The 22,424-nt window shown below is 48.0% G+C and overlaps 1 protein-coding gene across 1 annotated transcript in view; it reads right to left on the reverse strand.

Annotated features, from left to right (window-relative positions):
• The window catches only part of LOC121003062 (ABC-type organic anion transporter ABCA8-like), a 242,076-nt gene that overhangs the window by 16,942 nt on the left and 202,710 nt on the right, over positions 1-22,424 (reverse strand). Inside the window, exon 28 of the mRNA XM_040434618.1 lies at positions 20,344-20,435. Within this exon, the coding sequence (XP_040290552.1) occupies positions 20,344-20,435 (92 nt within the window). The remainder of the gene's footprint in view (positions 1-20,343; positions 20,436-22,424) is intronic.

Here is a 22,424-nt window from a genome sequence, read left to right on the forward strand (position 1 = left end):
CTGTGCCCCACAATGTACAGTATACCTCTACACTGTGCCCCACAATATACAGTATACCTCTACACTGTGCCACACAATATACAGTATACCTCTACACGGTGCCACACAATATACAGTATACCTCTACACTGTGCCACACAATATACAGTATACCTCTACACTGTGCCACACAATATACAGTATACCTCTACACCGTGCCACACAATATACAGTATACCTCTACACTGTGCCCCACAATATACAGTATACCTCTACACCGTGCCACACAATGTACAGTATACCTCTACACCGTGCCACACAATATACAGTATACCGCTACACTGTGCCCCACAATGTACAGTATACCTCTACACTGTGCCACACAATATACAGTATACCTCTACACTGTGCCACACAATATACAGTATACCTCTACACCGTGCCACACAATGTACAGTATACCTCTATACTGTGCACACAATATACAGTATACCTCTACACCGTGCCACACAATATACAGTATACCTCTACACTGTGCCACACAATATACAGTATACCTCTACACCGTGCCACACAATGTACAGTATACCTCTACACCGTGCCACACAATATACAGTATACCTCTACACCGTGCCACATAATATACAGTATACCGCTACACTGTGCCCCACAATATACAGTATACCTCCACACTGTGCCACACTATATACAGTATACCTCTACACTGTGCCACACAATATACAGTATACCTCTACAATGTGCCACACAATATACAGTATACCTCTACACTGTGCCACACAATATACAGTATACCTCTACACTGTGCCCCACAATATACAGTATACCTCTACACTGTGCCCCACAATATACAGTATACCTCTACACTGTGCCCCACAATATACAGTATACCTCTACACTGTGCCACACAATATACAGTATACCTCTACACTGTGCCACACAATATACAGTATACCTCTACACTGTGCCACACAATATACAGTATACCTCTACACTGTGCCACACAATATACAGTATACCTCTACACTGTGCCACACAATATACAGTATACCTCTACACTGTGCCACACAATATACAGTATACCTCTACACTGTGCCACACAATATACAGTATACCTCTACAATGTGCCACACAATATACAGTATACCTCTACACTGTGCCACACAATATACAGTATACCTCTACACTGTGCCCCACAATATACAGTATACCTCTACACTGTGCCCCACAATATACAGTATACCTCTACACCGTGCCACATAATATACAGTATACCGCTACACTGTGCCCCACAATATACAGTATACCTCTACACTGTATGGATATGAAGAGAGAATCTCTAAATCGCACATCCTCATACCTATGCTTCTGATATACAACTGTTTTCAATTATCAGCATTTTCTTATGATAAAACATGGCTATACAGCGATGCTATCAATCATTTGCTGTGCACTATAAAGAGACAATTAGTATACAGTTTGATCAAAGCGCATAGGCCCACTTACCGCGACAAGGTTGCCTCTTGTTTAAGTGGGAACCTACTCTAACCATGGCGCAGAGCCGTGTGGCGACCACCACGCCTCCACACCGCTCCAGCAGGCAATGGGATCCAGCAGCCGCACAGCAGCCCCACTATACAGTGAGGCCACATGGGCCCCGGGTCCCATCACTCCACTAGCACGGCACAGAAGCAGAGACGGCCGCCGTCCAGCGCCGCATGTGAACTGGTGCAAATGGCTCACCTGTACACAGCCTCTCAGGAACTCCAACTGAGATGTGGTAGGAATTTATAGACCCTTTGCAGACTTCTGCTAGTTAAAAAGCACCTAAGCCACATGGGGAGGAGTGCTGATTCAGGGGAGGGGGGAAAAGAAGTTTATAGCATAAATTGTATGGATATGTAGAGAGATTCTCTAAATCGCACATACCTCTACACTGTGCCCCACAATATACAGTACACCTCTACACTGTGCCCCACAATATACAGTATACCTCTACACTGTGCCCCACAATATACAGTATACCTCTACACTGTGCCCCACAATATACAGTACACCTCTACACTGTGCCCCACAATATACAGTATACCTCTACACTGTGCCACACAATATACAGTATTCCTCTACACTGTGCCACACAATATACAGTATACCTCTACACTGTGCCACACAATATACAGTATACCTCTACACTGTGCCACACAATATACAGTATACCTCTACACTGTGCCCCACAATATACAGTACACCTCTACACTGTGCCACACAATATACAGTATACCGCTACACTGTGCCCCACAATATACAGTATACCTCTACACTGTGCCACACAATATACAGTATACCTCTACACTGTGCCCCACAATATACAGTATACCTCTACACTGTGTCACACAATATACAGTATACCTCTACAATGTGCCACACAATATACAGTATACTTCTACACTGTGCCACACAATATACAGTATACCTCTACACTGTGCCACACAATATACAGTATACCGCTACACTGTGCCCCACAATATACAGTATACCGCTACACTGTGCCACACAATATACAGTATACCTCTACACTGTGCCACACAATATACAGTATACCGCTACACTGTGCCCCACAATATACAGTATACCTCTACTCTGTGCCATACAATATACAGTATACCTCTACACTGTGCCGCACAATATACAGTATACCTCTACACTGTGCCCCACAATGTACAGTATACCGCTACTCTGTGTAGTCTGTTCTATAAGCACCATTGTTTTGTGGCGGCGGACAGAAAATAATCTGGAAGTGTCCCTCCCGAGACCAGGCTCTGACTGCTAAAATTATTGCTTCGGAGAGGGGTGACACCATTTTCTACAGCGACGCCACTGCACGGCATCTGGTCAGGTGCCTGGACCTTTAGCGTAAAGCTGAGGGCACAGGGCAACTCAGTTGCTCATATCCCCTCCTCTGCTTTCTTGGGTAGCGATAGAATTATGGTTTTCTATCAGGGACAGCTGAAGGTCTGCTATAGGTGTGGTAGTCCTACCCACTTTATCGCACAATGCGACGTTCGCAAGTGTGCAAAGTGTGGGGACATTGGCCATCTTGCCGCATCCTGTAGGCGGATTCGGTGTAACCTGTGCGGAGACCTGGGTCATCCCTTCAGTTGTCCGCTTGCCTTTTCCAACAAGGCTCAGGGCCGGGCCCGGACTCAAGCGGATGCTAGCCATGAAGCTGGGTCTGTTGTTGAAGAAGGGCCTGCTGCCGGGACTGGGCCAGTTGGTGAAGGGACGAGTGCCGGTGATACCAGCACTGGAAGAAGCAGACAGGGTACAGTTAAGAACTTAAGGTCTTCCAAGATTAAACGGCAAGAAAAACGCCGTAGAGATAGGGAGCAGGCGGCAGCTGGTCCCTTAGTTGATCCTCTGGCAGGCCTTTTGGCTGGGGATCCAGGTTGTAGTGACCCAGGGTACGGCGATGAGGAGGGAGGACCTGGGGTTCAGCCTGAGATCGTGAAAACTCAAATCCAATGGTATATTCTAACCCCTAGGCATTCCCATGGGGGTTAGAATATACAGGGCCATGCCGTTCACAGGAGTACATTTATAAACTGTAATCCGTAACTTTAACTTTAATCATCACTAATCTCTTTACTTGGATACCTTACTCTCAGCTTTGGTAACAGCAGGCAGTGCGGGCGACGCTCACTCACTGATATCACATGCCTGCTCCTCCCGCTAGGCGGCGCAGGCGCGTGACATCAGTGAGTGAGCGCCGCCCGCACTGCCTGCTGTTACCGGAGCTGAGAGTAAGGTATCCAAGTAAAGAGATTAGTGATGATTAAAGTTAAAGTTACGGATTACAGTTTATAAATGTACTCCTGTGAGTGTCGGGGAGGGGGATCTGTGGATGGCACTTTTTAGGGCGGGATCTGTGGATGGCACCGTTTAGGGGAGCGGGATCTGTGGATGGCACTGTTTAGGGGAGGGGGATCTGTGGATGGCACTGTTTAGGGGGGTCTGTGGATGGCACTGTTTAGGGGGGATCTGTGGATGGCACTGTTTGGGGGAGGGGGATCTGTGGATGACACTGTTTAGGGGGGGATCTGTGGATGGCACTGTTTAGGGGGTTGATCTGTGGATGGCACTGTTTAGGGGGGGATCTGTGGATGGCACTGTTTAGGGGGTTGATCTGTGGATGGCACTGTTTAGGGGGTTGATCTGTGGATGGCACTGTTTAGGGGGATCTGTGGATGGCACTGTTTGGGGGGGGATCTGTGGATGGCACTGTTTAGGGGAGGGGGATCTGTGGATGGCACTGTTTAGGGGAGGGGGATCTGTGGATGGCACTGTTTAGGGGAGGGGGATCTGTGGATGGCACTGTTTAGGGGAGGGGGATCTGTGGATGGCACTGTTTAGGGGGGTCTGTGGATGGCACTGTTTAGGGGGGATCTGTGGATAGCACTGTTATGGGGAGGGGGATCTGTGGATGACACTGTCATGGGGTGGATCTGTGGATGGCACTGTTTAGGGGAGGGGGATCTGTGGATGTCACTGTTTAGGGGAGGGGGATCTGTGGATGGCACTGTTTAGGGGAGGGGGATCTGTGGGTGGCACTGTTTAGGGGAGGGGGATCTGTGGATGGCACTGTTTAGGGGAGGGGGATCTGTGGATGGCACTGTTTAGGGGGGGTCTGTGGATGGCACTGTTTAGGGGAGGGGGATCTGTGGATGGCACTGTTTAGGGGAGGGGGATCTGTGGATGGCACTGTTTAGGGAAGGGGGATCTGTGGATGGCACTGTTTAGGGGAGGGGGATCTGTGGATGGCACTGTTTAGGGGGGGTCTGTGGATGGCACTGTTTAGGAGGGATCTGTGGATGGCACTGTTTGGGGGGGATCTGTGGATGACACTATTTAGGGGTTGATCTGTGGATGCCACTGTTTGGGGGGGGGATCTGTGGATGGCACTGTTTGGGGGGGGGGGGATCTGTGGATGGCACTGTTTGGGGGGGGGATCTGTGGATGGCACTGTTTAGGGGTATCTGTGGATAGCACTGTTATGGGGAGGGGGATCTGTGGATGACACTGTCATGGGGTGGATCTGTGGATGACACATATAGCATAAGATGCTATATAGTGTCATCCACTGATCCCCCTCCCCATAGCAGTGTCATCCACTGATCCCCCTCCCCATAGCAGTATCATCCACAGATCCCCCTCCCCATAGCAGTATCATCCACAGATCCCCCTCCCATAACAGTGCCATCCACAGATCCACCTCCCCATAACAGTGTTATTCTCAGATCCCCCTCCCCATAACAGTGCTATTCTCAGATCCCCCTCCCCATAACAGTGCTATTCACAGATCCCCCTCCCCATAACAGTGCTATCCACAGATCCCAGTCAGTTCCCTGGACTGGAGAAGATCGTCTTGAAGGCAGGGAGGGCTGGGCATTCAGGGGTAGTCTTATACGGCGAGTATAGCCCAAAACCTTTATTTTTATTGGAAAAGTTGGGGGTCGTCTTATACGACGGAAAATACGGTGTGTGTGTGTATATATATATATATATATATATATATATACACATACACATACACACACACACACACACACACATATAATTTAATTTTGTGTGATACAAACTGGTCGACCCCAGTCCAACTGGGGATGAACTTACGGACTGACAGAGCTCAGGGTTTTCTTTTCCCTTTTGAACTTTGAGGGTGGTCAGTTTGTCTGTTTGCAGTGGGGGTTGGTGAAGGGTTTAATAGTTAGTATTTAAGTTAAGGTTTCTGTTTGTGTTTTGTATATTTGTTTTTTATATACGGCTGGCATATAATTATTACATTTGTATATATGTTTGTATATATGTTTGGTATATGTTTTGCATAAATGGATTTTAGATGAGCATGAAAGCATTTTAATATGTACGTAAATATGTAAAATAGGGGGTTTTGTGGTGGGAGACTGGTCGGGTAAGGGAATAGTATTTTTGCTAGACTCTGTGTTATGTCACTCGCTATGTTTGGATAAGTTTTCCATTATGTAAGTTATTTATTTATATTTTAATAAAAAAAAGTCCAGCCTCTAACCATGAAGTCTGCCATTACCACAGGTGTATAACATCCAGCCTCTAGCCATGCAGTCTACCAGTACCACAGGTGTATAACATCCAGCCTCTAGTCATGCAGTCTACCAGTACCACAGGTGTATAACATCCAGTCTCTAGCCACTGCTGACTTCATAACTGCAGTATGAAGACCATGGTTCCAGGACTGCTGGGTTCCAGCCTTCCATCACCAAGCACAATACCAAGCATGGGACGGAGTGGTGTAAAGCACGCCCCACTGGACTCTAGAGTAGTGGAGACGTCTTCTGTGCAGTGACCAATCACACTTCTCTACCTGATGGTCTGATGGGCGGGTCTGGTGAATACTAGTAGAGAAGGCAACCTGCCCGACTACACTGTGCCAGCTGTAAAGTCTGGTGGAGGAGGGATAATGCTATGGGAGACACCCTCCAAAATCTGATAGAAAGCCTTCCCAGAGGAACAAAGCGGGACCGATTCCATATTAATGCCCATGGGTGTAAAATGGGGATCAGAGAAGCTCCTGGAGGTGGAATGTGGAGCGTCCAGTACTTTTCTCCATACAGTGTATACTGCCGTTTCCCGTATGTCCTACCAGCAGCACAGATGGGGCTAAACACCCCCCCCCCCCCCCGCGGACTGGTAGGACTGGCGGAATTTTTAATGAGCCAAAGTAATAAACCAATAAAACATTTAAGACTCCCCTATAAATGAGGGAATTACCCCCAGCCCAGGTGGACTAGGTGATCCTCCCTTTTTCTCTTCATGGGGGATCTTTTTTCGTTTGTGCGGGCTGTTGCCTTAAACAACCTGGCTGGCAGCTTACCTGCTGCCAGCTCCACGCAGCTGAGCGTTGCTGCAGTGGATTTGGCGGCGTCCTCAGTCCCGTTTCTCGCGGCCGCCGTCATCTTCCAGAAGTGACGTCGGAGTGCTCTGACGTCACTTCCAGGGCTTCTTTGCGACGTGTTTTTGCGTTCGCATAAGATTTTCAGGTTGCTCTTGGCATTCTTCCTCCTGTCGGAGGATTTGGGGTGATTTCTTGTGGGGGGGGGAACTTTTACATAGTTTTTCTGAAGTTTTTCCCTCTGGGGGCGGGGTTTTTGTTCTGGGCCTACCCCTCCCCTATTTAAGGAAGCATTGTGCACCAGTTCGGTGTCTGGCTGCATGCTTCTCAAGCCAGAGTCCCTATAAGTTGGTGTTCTTCCACTTATTGGTGCCTTATTCTTCGGGTCCTCATTTTCAGCTTCCACCGTTCTGCCTTTTTTACCTTTTCTCCTTAACATTTATAGTTAATTTACAAATGTTTTACTTGTCTCTTTTCCCGCAGTGATGTCTTCTCCGCGGCATTCTGAAGGCAGAAAGACGGGTTCCAAGAGGAAACATTTATCCTGCTACGATTGTAGCGCTCTTTTGGAGAATAGCTGTCCCTACTCCAGGTGTGACAGCTGCCGTCCCAGGGTCCAACCTTCTAGTGAACCTACGATGCAGGATATGTATCAGTAAGTGAAGACCTATGTAGATGGATCTATCAAATGAGTCGTAAGCCTGCTGAATGAAAGGCTTCCTGCTCAGACCCCTATGGAGTCCTCGGCTTCTGTAGAGAGACCTTCTGTGGTCTCCTTAGTTTCTTCCTCCTCGGATAAGGAGGAGCTTACTTCGTGTTTATTTCCTCCAGATAAGACACAAAAGTTACTTAAGTCCATCAGGTCGGGGGACCATGAGGTTGACTCGGGGGAGCCCTCTGATCCCGCTAGTCGGGCACTTTGTGTCTTTAAAGCGGATGAGACCCTCCTCTCTGTCATGCGTACAGAGTGGAAGAAACCCGAGAAAGGTCCGGTTCTAACTAAGAAATTTAGAACCATGTTTCCGATGGCTAAACCCTTAGTGGAATCGTGGGGTTCCATTCCCAAGGTGGACATGGCTATTACCAAATTGTCCAAACGCACTCTGGTTCCAGCAGACGATGGGTCTAGTCTGCAGGATCCCCTTGACAGGAGAGCGCAGTGCACTCTCAGGAGAAGTTATACGGCAGCTGCAGGTTCCGCTTCTACGGCCATTGCTGCTACAGAAATCTCTACGTTCCTCCGGACTCTCCCTAACCAGATTCAGATGGACGTGGATCAGAAGGTGTCTCGGGACGACATTCTGGCGGCTTTCAAGACTATTAACCTGGCAACAGACATTCTGTGTGATACCGCGCAGCAGCAGCTGAAATTGGCAGCCAAATCCATGGCCCTTGTGTCAGCGGCCCATAGGCCTTTGTGGCTTAAGCCTTGGATTGCTGACAACTCCTCTAAATATAATTTATGTGGCCTTCCCTTTGAGCCCAACCGTTTGTTTGGCTCGGAGCTAGATAAGATCATGGAAGGCCTGTCTGATAAGAAGGGGAAGAGTCTTCCCCAGCAGTCCTTTCGAGGGCGGGGCAGACAGAAGCATGGTGGTAGGTCTGGCCAGCAGTCAAGAGCCCGAAGGGACTAGGGAGCGCAGTGAAGAGGTTCTAGCCGCTCTCGCGATAAAAGATCCACCTCTTGACTACGGGCCTCCTCGAGGCTCTTGGATGACTCCTTTTACTCCTGCCCAGGGTCGGACTGGCTCACCGGGAAGCCGGTGAAATGCCCGGTGGGCCCCTTGCCTGTCTGCTTATACTACAGCCAGAGCCACCAGCAGGGGCAGGGCAGTTACTATTCTTTCAGGCGCCCGGCTGTTATCAGGTGCTGGACTGCAGCACTGGCACACATATCATTTTACTTTGGTGAAAGGGACAGCACAGTACCTTGCAGCGCTTGTTCCTTTCTCCAAAGTAAACTTCACCGACCCGACATGAGCAGACAGCCCCCCCCCCCCTCTCTGCAGTGTGATATTCCATCATGTGTGAGGAGGGGGCGGAGCCAGAGGAGCCGAGGCAGCAGCAGGAGATAATGGAGACTCTGCTCTCTCTGAGTCACTGTGCCTCCAGTATAAAGTTCAGTCCTCTTTACTGGTCCCACTACTCCACACAGCAGAACTGGGGTAAGTTACTGTGGGAGGGAAGTGGGAAGTTAGGAGAGTCCTGAAGCTGCTGCCCCTGCACATCTTGTGTCCCCCTGTTGTTCCAGCCCCTCACAGACCTTTGCCCACCAACTATCTCACCTATACTTTATACAGAGCAAGAAGTGATGTCTCCCAGTGTCCCCCTCTTCCCTCTCATCAGTGGCATTTCACACTTTCCCAGCCCCTCACCCCCACATAATATGTAATGTCTCTGGAGCAGTGGCGTACACACAATCCATGGGGCCCCAGTGCAAAACTGAACCATGGGGCCCCCCTCCCCGTCACCCCCCCCAACCTCCCTCCACCAGCAGCAGAGTTAGGCTACTTTCACACCTGCGTTAGGTGCGGATCCGTCTGGTATCTGCACAGACGGATCCGCACCTATAATGCAAACGCTTGTATCCGTTCAGAACGGATCCGTCTGCATTACCACGAGCAAAAAAAACAAGATAATGCAAACGGATCCGTTTTGGCTTACACTAAAAGTCAATGGGAGGAGGATCCATTTTCAATTGCACCATATTGTGTCAGGGAAAACGGATCCGTCCTCATTGACTTAAATTGTAAGTGCAATTCTGAGCTACTAGTCTATATAATACAATCTAATATTATGTATTACAAACCGGATTCCAAAAAAGTTGGGACACTAAACAAATTGTGAATAGAAACTGAATGCAATGATGTGGAGATGGCAAATGTCAATATTTTATTTGTAATAGAACGTAGATGACAGATCAAACGTTTAATCCGAGTAAATGTATCATTTTAAAGGAAAAATACGTTGATTCCAATTTTCACGGTGTCAACAAATCCCCAAAAAGTTGGGACAAGTAGCAATAAGAGGCTGGAAAAAGTAAATTTGAGCATAACGAAGAGCTGGAAGACCAATTAACACTAATTAGGTCAATTGGCATCATAATTGGGTATAAAAAGAGCTTCTCAGAGTGGCAGTGTCTCTCAGAAGCCAAGATGGGTAGAGGATCACCAATTCCCACAATGTTGCGCAGAAAGATAGTGGAGCAATATCAGAAAGGTGTTACCCAGCGAAAAATTGCAAAGACTTTGCATCTATCATCATCAACTGTGCATAACATCATCCGAAGATTCGGAGAATCTGGAGCAATCTCTGTGCGTAAGAGTCAAGGCCGTAAAACCATACTGGATGCCCGTGATCTCCGGGCCCTTAAACGACACTGCACCACAAACAGGAAATCACAGAATGGGCTCAGGAATACTTCCAGAAACCATTGTCAGTGAACACAATCCCCCGTGCCATCCGCCGTTGCCAGCTGAAACTCTACAGTGCAAAGAAGAAGCCATTTCTAAGCAAGATCCACAAGCTCAGGCGTTTTCACTGGGCCAGGGAGCATTTAAAATGGAGTGTGGCAAAATGGAAGACTGTTCTGTGGTCAGACGAGTCACGATTCAAAGTTCTTTTTGGAAATCTGGGAGCCATGTCATTCGGACCAAAGAGGACAAGGACAACCCAAGTTGTTATCAACGCTCAGTTCAGAAGCCTGCATCTCTGCTGGTATGGGGTTGCATGAGTGCGTGTGGCATGGGCAGCTTGCATGTCTGGAAAGGCACCATCAATGCAGAAGAATATATTCAGGTTCTAGAACAACATATGCTCCCATCCAGACGTCATCTCTTTCAGGGAAGACCCTGCATTTTTCAACAAGATAATGCCAGACCACATTCTGCATCAATCACAACATCATGGCTGCGTAGGAGAAGGATCCGGGTACTGAAATGGCCGGTCTGCAGTCCAGATCTTTCACCTATAGAGAACATTTGGCATAAAGAGGAAGGTGCAACAAAGAAGGCCCAAGACGATTGAACAGTTAGAGGCCTGTATTAGACAAGAATGGGAGAGCATTCCTATTTCTAAATGTGAGAAACTGGTCTCCTCGGTCCCCAGACGTCTGTTGAGTGTTGTAAGAAGAAGGGGAGATGCCACACAGTGGTGAAAATGGCCTTGTCCCAACTTTTTGGGGATTTGTTGACACCATGAAATTCTGATTCAACATATTTTTCCCTTAAAATGGTACATTTTCTCAGTTTAAACTTTTGTTCCGTGATTTATGTTCTATTCTGAATAAAATATTAGAAGTTGGCACCTCCACATCATTGCATTCAGTTTTTATTCACGATTTGTATAGTGTCCCAACTTTTTTGGAATCCGGTTTGTATATAGACTAGTAGCTCAGAATTGCACCAATATCCATTTACTATTCCTGCCAGAACATGCTGGGTGTAGTAGTTTCATCCCAACTGGGCAGTCAGAGGTTGCAGGCTACAGAAATATAGCAGAGCTAGTTATAAAGCCAGCCTCCATCAGACCCCACTCTGAACTCACTCACCATAAATGTGGTGAGCAATTATGAAGACTTTTTTTTTTTTTTTTTTACAAATCTTATCTTCACTTCCGGACCGGCACCGGCTTCTTCACGCTCTCCCGAAAGCTTTTCCGGCGCCTTCTCCCTGCTGCGTCTCGGCGTTGTTGTGCGCCTGCGCAGCCTAGGGAAACGTCATGTCCGGTGCGGCCGCCCAACAGAAAATGACTAGGCACGCCGCACCGCCGCACGGGGAGGAGAATCAGGGGGAGGAGACTCTCACTCAAGGAGGGTAGGGCTGGCCTGGCCTGGCACTGCAGCGCAGAAACGCAACACTGGGTGGCGGGCCCCGGGTCGGCCGCCAGGGTTAAGGCTGTTTCACACGAGCGAGTCCATTGCGGAAATCACGCTCTGTGTGTGAGTGTGATCCTCCGCTCTGGACTTGCGCACGGCATTATCATGATTTATAATGCTATGTGTCTCTGCATGGCCTTTTTTCCACAGAATCATACTGACAGCTTTATGTCAGTATGATTCTGTGGAAAAAAGGCCATGCAGAGACACATAGCATTATAAATCATGATAATGCCCTGCGCTCCTGCAAGTCCAGAGCGGAGGTTCACACTCACACACAGAGCGTGATTCCCGCAATCGACTCGCTCGTGTGAAACAGCCCTTATACAGGCAGGCACAGCACTACTGCAGGGCGGGGCCAGGGGTCCACAGGCGGCCGGGCCCCCTGGAGTGCCGGGCCCGGTCGCAACTGCGACCCCTGTATGTACGCCCCTGCTCTGGAGGTTATATCAGTACTGGAGCGATATAAGAGGAGCGGCTGATATCAGTCACATAGGATGTAATGTCTCTGGAGGTTATATCAGTACTAGAGCGTTATAAGAGGAGCGGCTGATATCGGTCACATATGATGTAATGTCTCTGGAGGTTATATCAGTACTGGAGCGATATAAGAGGAGCGGCTGATATCAGTCACATATGATGTAATGTCTCTGGAGGTTATATCAGCGTTGGAGCGTTATAAGAGGAGCGGCTGATATCAGTCACATAGGATGTAATGTCTCTGGAGGTTATATCAGCGTTGGAGCGTTATAAGAGGAGCGGCTGATATCAGTCACATATGATGTCATGTCTCTGGAGGTTATATCAGTACTGGGGCGATATAAGAGGAGCGGCTGATATCAGTCACATATGATGTAATGTCTCTGGAGGTTACCGTATTTTTCGCCCCATAAGCTGCACTTTTTCCCCCCCAAAAATGGGGGGAAAATGCCCCTGCGTCTTATGGGGTGAATGCTGACATTTTTACATCGCAGGCTGCGATGTATGCGAGAGCGGGGAGGGACTGGGAGGAGGAGCTGGGGGCCGGCAATAGCGGCAGGGCTGGTGCAGTCACTGTACTCCGGCCCCGCCGCTCCAGTGCTGCAATATTCAAATATAAAATGTCTCATTCAATTAAAAGTGATTAAACATGCCCCCCCCTCTTTTAATATTACCATACATCCTAACAGCTGGGCGGACGGCAGCATAACTCCCTGATGTCACGTGCCTGCGCCGCATACTTTATGAATCAAGCAGGCGGCGCAGGCACGTGACGTCAGTGAGTGACGCGCTGGCCGCCCGGCCTGCCTGCGTTGTACAGAAGCTGTTAGGGTGTACAGTAATATTAGGAGTGAGGGGGCATGTTTAATCACTTTTAATTGAATGAGACATTTTATATAAGTATACTGCAGCACTGGAGCGGGGGGGGGGGGATCTGTGGATGACAGTTTTATGGAGGACATCTGTGGATGGCACTGTTAAGGGGTGGGGGATCTGTGGATGGCACTGTTATGGGGTGGGGGGGTCTGTGATGGCACATATATAACAGTGCCACCCACAGATCCCCCTCCATAACAGTGCCACCCACAGATCCCCCTCCATAACAGTGCCACCCACAGATCCCCCTCCATAACAGTGCCACCCACAGATCCCCCTCCATAACAGTGCCATCCACAGATCCCCCCATAACAGTGCGTCATCCACAGATACCCCCCATAACAGTGCGTCATCCACAGATCAACCCCCATAACAGTGCGTCATCCACAGATCCCCCCATAACAGTGCGTCATCCACAGATTCCCCCCCATAAGGCCTCATGCACACGACCGTTGTTGTGTTCCGTTCCGCAAAATGGGGTTCCGTTGTTCCGTGATCCGTTTTTGTTTCCGTGTCTTCCTTTATTTTTGGAGGATCACCAGACATGAAGGAAAGTAAAAAAAAATCTAAGTCAAGTTTGCCATGCAAATGATAGGAAAAAAACGGACGCGGACACGCGGACGCGGATGACAATCTTGTGTGCCTCCGCATTTTTTCACAGTCCCATTGACTTGAATGGATCCGCAAACCATTTTCCGTGGAAAAAATAGGACAGGTTATATTTTTTGGACGGACTGGAACCACGGACGCGGATGACAAACGGTGCATTAGCCGAGTTTTCAACAAACCCATTGAAAGTCAATGGGTCTGCAGAAAATCACGAAAAACTGAACAACGGACACAGAATAAAACAACGGTCGTGTGCATGAGGCCTAACAGTGCGTCATCCACAGATCCCCCATAACCGTGCGTCATCCACAGATCCCCCATAATCGTGCGTCATCCACAGATCCCCCATAACGTGCGTCATCCACAGATCCCCCCCATAACAGTGCCATCCCCAGATCCCCCCCATAACAGTGTTCTTCACAGATCCCCAGTAATAGTGCCATCCACAGACCACCATTAGTTCCAAACCCACCAAAAGCACACCTTTTGGTTAAAAATATTTTTTTTCTTATTTTCCTCCCCAAAAACCTAGGTGCGTCTTATGGGCCGATGCGTCTTATAGGGCGAAAAATACGGTATATCAGTACTAGAGCGTTATAAGAGGAGCGGCTGATATCAGTCACATGTGATGTAATGTCTCTGGAGGTTATATCAGTGCTGGAGCGTTATAAGAGGAGCGGCTGATATCAGTCACATATGACTGTGGATAGGTCATCAGTTTCTGATTGGTGGGGGCCTGACACCCGGGACTAGGGATCGACCGATATAGATTTTTTTTGAGCTGATAACCTGTGAACTTTCAGGCCGATAGCCGATAATTTATACCAATATTTTGTGCATTTTCATTTTTGAAAAAAATAAAAAATTCCTACACAAATCTGTTGTAAAACGAAGGGATGCCATTATATATATCTAAGATTAAATATTTATACTTAATATGTTGGTGTTTTTTTTAATTTAATAACTATTTCCCCCTTAGGGGCTAGAACCTGGATCCCTTGTCCTATTCACCCTAACAGAGCTCTATCAGGGTGAATAGGACTTCACACTCTCCCTGCTGCCCTGTGCATAGTACACATGTCAGCAGGGAGCTGACTATGGCAGCCAGGGCGTCAGTAGCGTCCTGGCTGCCATGGTAACCGATCAGAGCCCCACAATTACACTGCTTGGGCTCTGATCAGAAGCTGCCACTGCCACCAATGAAGATAACTTGCCCATTAATTCAAATATAGAGACACCTGACCTCTATGAGAGGTAGCTGCGATCCGCGACAGTTAACCCCTCAGGTGCAGCTATATGATTCACCCGCCTCCTATATTTGAATTAATAACTGAGTTAACATCATTGGTGGCGCAATGGTCACAGCGCCTCCCCTCCTCTTCCCCTCTTGCCTCTCACTGGTGGCAGCAGCGGCACAGGGGGGAGGGACTGCTTCCTTCTCCCCTGTGCTGCTGAGGGAACATTGATCGTGTTGATAGCAGCGCGATCCATGTTCGCGATTCGTTATCGGCATATCGGCAAGGTTAGATGCTGATACCGATAACTTTGAAAATCCTGAATATCGGCCGATAATATCGGTAAATCCGATAATCAGTCGATCCCTACCTGGGACCACTGCTGATCAGCTGTTTGAGAAGGCACCGGGGCTCCTGTGAGCCCTTCTCTGTGATTTTTCTGGGCCATGTGACGTCACGTTCATTGATCAAGTAGCCTAGGAGCAGCTCAGCCGCATAGAAGAGAAAGGGGCTGAGCGCGATACCAAGCACAGCGGCTATAGGATGCACGGCGCTGAGCTTGGTGAGCTGTGCGGAGGCCGGGCACTACTGCGATCACTTCAATAAACTTATCCTTCTGAATATGCAGGAAACATTTCCTTCACTTTGGATATTGTTTAGGCTGGGGGACTGGGTGGTTTATCTAGGACATGGAATGTGTGACTGCTGTCCACACTACTGACTGTAAATAACAGATACAGTTATCAACTAAATGAGTTGCTTAAAGGGAGTCTGTCATCACAGTTTCACCTTTTTAACCCTTCCCATAGCTTTCGAGCAGCATTACAGTTGATAAAAACGTTACCTTTATAAGCAATCGTGGACTTATAAAACTGGCAAAAATCATCTTAGTAGGATATGCAAATGAGGGCTTGCAAGTGCCCAGGGGCGGCGTCAACCTCGTAGGTGCCCAGGCAGCTCTGCCTTATCGTCGCTTCCCCCCGCCCAGTCTTTCCCTCTGCCCGCCCATCTTCTTACTTCTTCTTTTGCCGGCGCATGCGCACTGCGATGTCCATTCCTGGTACGGCATCACAGTAATTAATGCGCATGCGCCGGCTAACGGACTCAGTGCGCAGGCGCGGGATCTCGGTGAAAGAAAAAGTAAGAAGATGGGCGGGCAGAGGGAAAGGATGGGCAGGGGGAAGCGACGATAAGGCAGAGCTGCCTGGGCACCTACGAGGTTGACGCCGCCCCTGGGCACTTGCGAGCCCTCATTTGCATATCCTACTAAGGCCTCTTTCACACTTGCGTTGTCTGGATCCGGCGTATACTCCACTTGCCGGAATTACACGCCGGATCCGGAAAAACGCAAGTGTACTGAAAGCATTTGAAGACGGAGCCGTCTTCAAATTGCGTTCAGTGTTACTATGGCACCCAGGACGCTATTAAAGTAACGCCGAAACGACGTTTAGCTTAAGGCCGGATCCGGATCAATGCCTTTTAATGGGCATTAATTCCGGATCCGGCCTTGCGGCAAGTGTTCCGGATTTTTGGCCGGAGCAAAAAGCGCAGCATGCTGCGGTATTTTCTCCGGCCAAAAAACGTTCCGTTCCGGAACTGAAGACATCCTGATGCATCCTGAACGGGATTCTCTCCATTCAGAATGCATTAGGATAAAACTGATCAGGATTCTTCCGGCATAGAGCCCCGACGACGGAACTCTATGCCGGAAGAAAAGAACGCAGGTGTGAAAGAGCCCTAAGATGATTTTTGCCAGTTTTATAAGTCCACGATTGCTTATAAAGGTAACATTTTTATCAACTGTAATGCTGCTAGAAAGCTATGGGAAGGGTTAAAAAGGTGAAACTGTGATGACAGACTCCCTTTAAAGAGAAACTATTTGATATAGTGCAGTGCACAATACTGTTCTGTTTAGCATACTGTTACTGTATTGTGTGCTAAAATGCATACATTCATGTGTGCGAGACTGAAAAATGAACAAGTTATATCTCCAGCTCTAGGGTGGGCCCCCAAAATCAATTCCACTGGTGGGCCCTAGGCACCCCAGTCCGACACTGCTCCTGCCGTCCTGCCAGAAAACTTCCCCACTCCCCTGCCTCATCTTCCCGTTGGGGGTCGTCTCTCCCACTTCAAGGACATTTGGATCCGAGAGATTTCGGATCCCTGGGTCTTGAAGGTCATCTCCGTAGGGTATTTAATCAGTCTTATTTCTCTTCCTTCGGACAGGTTCATCAGGACTAAACTTTTACAGGCCGCCAAGCAGTCGGTTTTGGAGGCTAACATTCAGGCATACATCCGCAAGGGAGCTCTGGAGGTGGTTCCGGCAGGGGAACGGGGCTTAGGGATCTACTCACCAGTTTTTCTGGTTCCCAAAGCATCGGGAGATCTCTGGATGATTATCAATCTGAGATATTTCAATCGATATATAAGAAAGGTGAGGTTTCATATGGACCATCAGGTCAGTGGTTCACGTTCTCAATCCTTGAGACATGATTGCAACCCTGGACCTCAAGGATGCGTATCTGCACATCCCGATTCATCCTGCTTCCAGGAAATATCTCAGAATCGCGGTCCAGGTTTCGGGGGTCATCAGACACCTTCAGTTTGTTGCCCTTCCTTTTGGCATTTCTTCTGCCCCTCACACTTTCACAAAGGTGGTAGTTTCTGTGGTGGCGGCTCTAAGACTTCAAGGACTGACCATCATTCCTAACCTGGATGACTAGCTTTTAAAAGCCTCTTCTCTAGTGGTCCTGACCCACCATCTTCATGTAGCAATCTCCTTTCTGTTCCGCCTGGGTTGGATCATTAACTGGCAGAAGTCGAACGTGAGCCCGTCGACTTCAGTAAGATATCTAGGCTTCATAATCGACTCCGTCGGGATGTCTCTCCAGTTGACTCCAGAAAGAAGATCCCAAATACAGAACACGGCAGAGTTCCTATCTGTTCCTCGGATGCGTTCCAAGTAGGCTGGGGTGCTCACCTAGACGACACTCCAGTCCACGGTACCTGGTCTCCTCAGGAGCGGCTTCTCTCATCCAATCTCCGTGAGATTCGTGCTATCCGGCTAGCCCTCCTTCACTTCACCCCTCAGATTTGGGGCAAAGCGGTGAAAGTCCAGTCAGACAGTATGACTGCGGTGCTTTACATCAACAAGCAGGGAGGCACAAGATCACTTCCCCTCTTGACAGAGATCGGAGCGATTCTGGATTGGGCGGAGTCAAACCTTTCCCACTTATCTGCCGATCCCTCAATATGATAGCAGATCGGCTGAGCCGTGGTCTTTACATCCGGAGATATTCAAGCAGATAGTCCTCAAGTGCGGGATGCCAGGAGTGGATCTTATGGCAACAAGGTTCAACGCCAAGGTGGAGAGGTTTTGTTCCCTTTACAGGGAGGACAACCCCCTGGCGATAGACGCTCTGTCAATATCCTGGAGGTTTAGGCTGGCTTACATCTTCCCTCCGTTTTCCATGATTCCGAGGGTATTGATGAAAATCCATCAGAATCATGCCTCGGTGATAGCCATCATACCGTTTTGGGCGAAAAGATCCAGCTCACCCAAATGAGTCGAGGGCAATATTGGAGGCTCCCCCCTCAGCAGACCCTGGTGTCATGGGACACTCACCTCTGCCCAGGTTGAACCTGACAGCCTGGAAGTTGATCAGTCCCTTCCCAGAATAGAAGGGCTTTCAGAGTCGGTCCTGAGAACGCTGTCTCATTCAAGAGCGGACTCTACCAAGAGAGCCTACTCACGGATTATGAGGATATTCTCATCCTGGTGTTCCTCAAAGGAGGTGGCGTCTGCAGATCCGCCCCTCTCCGCCATCCTTCAATTCCTGCAACACGGCCTTGCTCCATCTACCGTGAGGGTTCAATTTTCAGCCATTTCAGCTTGCCTCAGCAAGTCTTTTTCTCAGGACCCACTCATCAAACGGTTCCTTAAAGGAGCTAAAAGATTAAAGCCTACAGTACTGAGACCCATTCCTCAATGGGATTTATCAGTAGTTCTCAAGGGGTTAGCATCTCCCGCCTTTGAGCCTTTGGAGGAGGTAGATTTCAAGTTCGTCTTTGCAGTGACTTCGGCCAAGAGGGTCTCTGAGCTTGAAGTTCTCTCAGCACACGAGCCCTATACCATCTTTTTGCAAGACCGGGTCCTTCTAAGATTTCTCCCGTACTTTAGGCCTAAGGTTCCTTCGTTCCAGAATATCAATCAGGTGATATCCCTCCCAGTTCTTTCTACACCTTCTACCTCCTCCAAGGAACCTGTTAGTCATCCTCTGGACGTCTCGAGATGCCTCCGGATCTATGTGGATAGATCAAAGGAGTTCAGGAAAGATGAAAATCTTCTAATCCTGTTTGCCGGTAAGTTTAAAGGCCATAAGGCATCTAAACCGTCCATCAGTCGATGGATTAAGGAGGCTATTAGGGAATCCTTTGTTTCCCAATCTCTAGACCTTCCGGGGTTTGTGAATGCTTATTCTACCAGGGCCGTATCTACTTCTTTTGCCGAGAGGAGTCTTCTTCCGCTTGACATGATTTGCAAGTCTGCCTCCTGGAGCTCTGAATCTAAATTCGTCTCCCATTATAGACTGGATGCCAAATTAGCTGAATACTCGGCCTTTGGGCAGACTATAATTGGTTCTACCAGGCATGAGGGCCCACCTTAGGGGTTCTTCTTGCTATCTCCCCATCTGTGCTGCTGGTAGGACGTAAGGGAATCGTTAATTTCTAACGATAATTTGTTTTCCCTTAGTCCTAACAGCAGCACACAAATATCCCACCTTAGTAAGGCTAGTTGTCTTCTTGCTATAACACAGTGGGCTGGGGGTGATTCCCTCCTTTATAGGGGAGTCTTATTGGTTTATTACTTGGGCTCATTAAAAATTCCGCCGGTCCTACCAGTCCACGGGGGGTGGTTAACCCCATCTGTGCTGCTGTTAGGACTAAGGCTAGGTTCACACCTGAGCGTTTTACAGAGCGTTCCTACGCACTGTAAAACGCTCAACTGGCAAAAACCAATGTTTCCCTATGGGCATGGTTCTCACCTGAGCGTTTTAAAAACGCCCTACGCCCCAAGAAGTACAGGAGCTTCTTTGGGGCATATTGTCGCGCGTAACACCTCTGTTTTTCATTGTACGCCTCTGTGGTCAATAGCAAGAACGCGTGTACGACGCGCGTTTCCAAAATACAAAAATACGCCTCAAAAACGCCTGTAAACAGCGCTTATTGAATACGCTCAGGTGTGAAGCCAGCCTAAGGGAAAACAAATTATCGTTAGAAATTAACGAATGTAGGAGGCACCAACATTATGGAAGTCATTTTAAACAAAAGTTTTTGACTCTCACCTGAATATGGGATCTGTTTTCAGGCATCGTGTTCCAAATCTCCATTCCAAAAACCAGAGGACGCCCCAGAATGTGATGATCTGACAGCATGGCTGAAAGGAAAGACAAATCCATGTGATGGTCAGAGATGCAGTAAATCTCAGAAATGGATAAAGCCCATGTCCACCTCCTGTCATCACCTCTCTAGGGTGTGGAACGAATCTCTACAAACAGCAGTCATCGTACTGATTCTGACTTACATGCTGCATTATACTCCAGAGCTGCACTCACTATTCTATAAAATATACAAAACAAAAACTTGGGTTGTATCTCGTACTGTGAGCGCTGTTAGTCCTTCGTGAAGTGGGTTCAATTCACATTAGGCAAGTGAAACAAAGTTACGGGACCGCTCTCCTCTCCTGGAATCCACAAACAGGGAGGATAAGTCAGATGCCAGGTCCTTCCTCCAATTCTCCTTCCTTAAACCTCATTCACACGTCAGTGTTTGGTCAGTGATTTCCATCAGTGATTGTGATCCAAAGCTAGGATTGGAGCCTCCACCGACATAAGGTGTCGACATAAGGTGTAATGGAAAGATCTGCACCTGTTCTGTTTTTAGAGCCGCACCTGGTTTTGGCTCAAAATCACTGATGGAAAGAGGTCTGAAATATTGGATAACACTGACATAATGCTGTCAGTGTTATCCAATACATTCCAGCACTGCAAGGGTTACATAGCATCATAAAATCAATAAAATGCAACGCGACCCCTTGAAGGTCAGGACGGGAGCTGCCGCATACTCACGCACACTCGTCTGAAAGGGACCTTAAACGACTCTTGTGAGTAGAATAAATGAATCTTTTAGCCTGAAAGTGCCTACAGTGCTTCACTATTTTGCCTCCTGATTCCTGATATTATAGGTTGATCGGATGTGAAAAAAAAAAATTAAAAAAAAATTGGAGCAGTACCGCAGCTGGACATCGTAGCAGTATTTATCCTGTACTGATCCTGAGTTACGTCCTGTATTATATTCCAGAGCTGCACTCACTGTTCTGCTGGTGCAGTAACTGTGTACATACATTACTTATCCTGTACTGATCCTGAGTTACATCCTGTATTATACTCCAGAGCTGCACTCACTATTCTGCTGGTACAGTCACTGTGTACATACATTACTTATCCTGTACTGATCCTGGGTTACATCCTGTATTATACTCCAGAGCTGCACTCACTATTCTGCTGGTGCAGTCACTGTGTACATACATTACTTATCCTGTACTGATCCTCAGTTACATCCTGTATTATACTCCAGAGCTGCACTTACTATTCTGCTGGTGCAGTCACTGTGTACATACATTACTTATCCTGTACTGATTCTGAGTTACATCCTGTATTATACTCCAGAGCTGCACTCACTATTCTGCTGGTGGAGTCACTGTGTGCACACATTACTTATCCTGTACTGATCCTGAGTTACATCCTGTATTATACTCCAGAGCTGCACTCACTGTTCCGCTGGTGCAGTCACTGTGTACATACGGTACATTATTTATCCTGTACTGATCCTGAGTTACATCCTGTATGATACTCCAGAGCTGCACTCACTGTTCTGCTGGTGCAGTCACTGTGTACATACATTACTTATCCTGTACTGATCCTGAGTTTTACAGCAAGACACGGAGGCTCATATTGCTTTCTCCTTCTTTACTGTCCACCAATAGCAGCAAAGGGAAAAAATTTACATACAGGAAACAACCATAGTAACCAAGGTCCCTCCCCACTGGCCCCTATAATAGGCCGCTCTTCCTCTGGACCTCCCTCTTTCTTTGCTGCTGCCACCAGTTAAGTGCACCTATAGATTCTTTTGTGTCTTACTATAGTGGTTTTGTATATGTGATTATCGTGTGCGCTGCTCTATACCAGGGTGACTAACCCTTGCTGGCAGCGCTCCCTCTTGGGTTTCGGCCCATTTGTTGCCGTTTAGTTGTTCTTTATTTTCCCCTTAATTTTATTTTCCTTCCTATGCGTTTTTCCCCCCTTGCTGCGCTTCTTTGTACTCCTGTTACTGCGCTTTCCTATTTACCTAGTGGAGACCGCGCATT

The sequence above is a fragment of the Bufo bufo genome, chromosome 6 (genome assembly GCF_905171765.1).
Source record: "Bufo bufo chromosome 6, aBufBuf1.1, whole genome shotgun sequence".
NCBI classification, from domain to species: domain Eukaryota; kingdom Metazoa; phylum Chordata; class Amphibia; order Anura; family Bufonidae; genus Bufo; species Bufo bufo.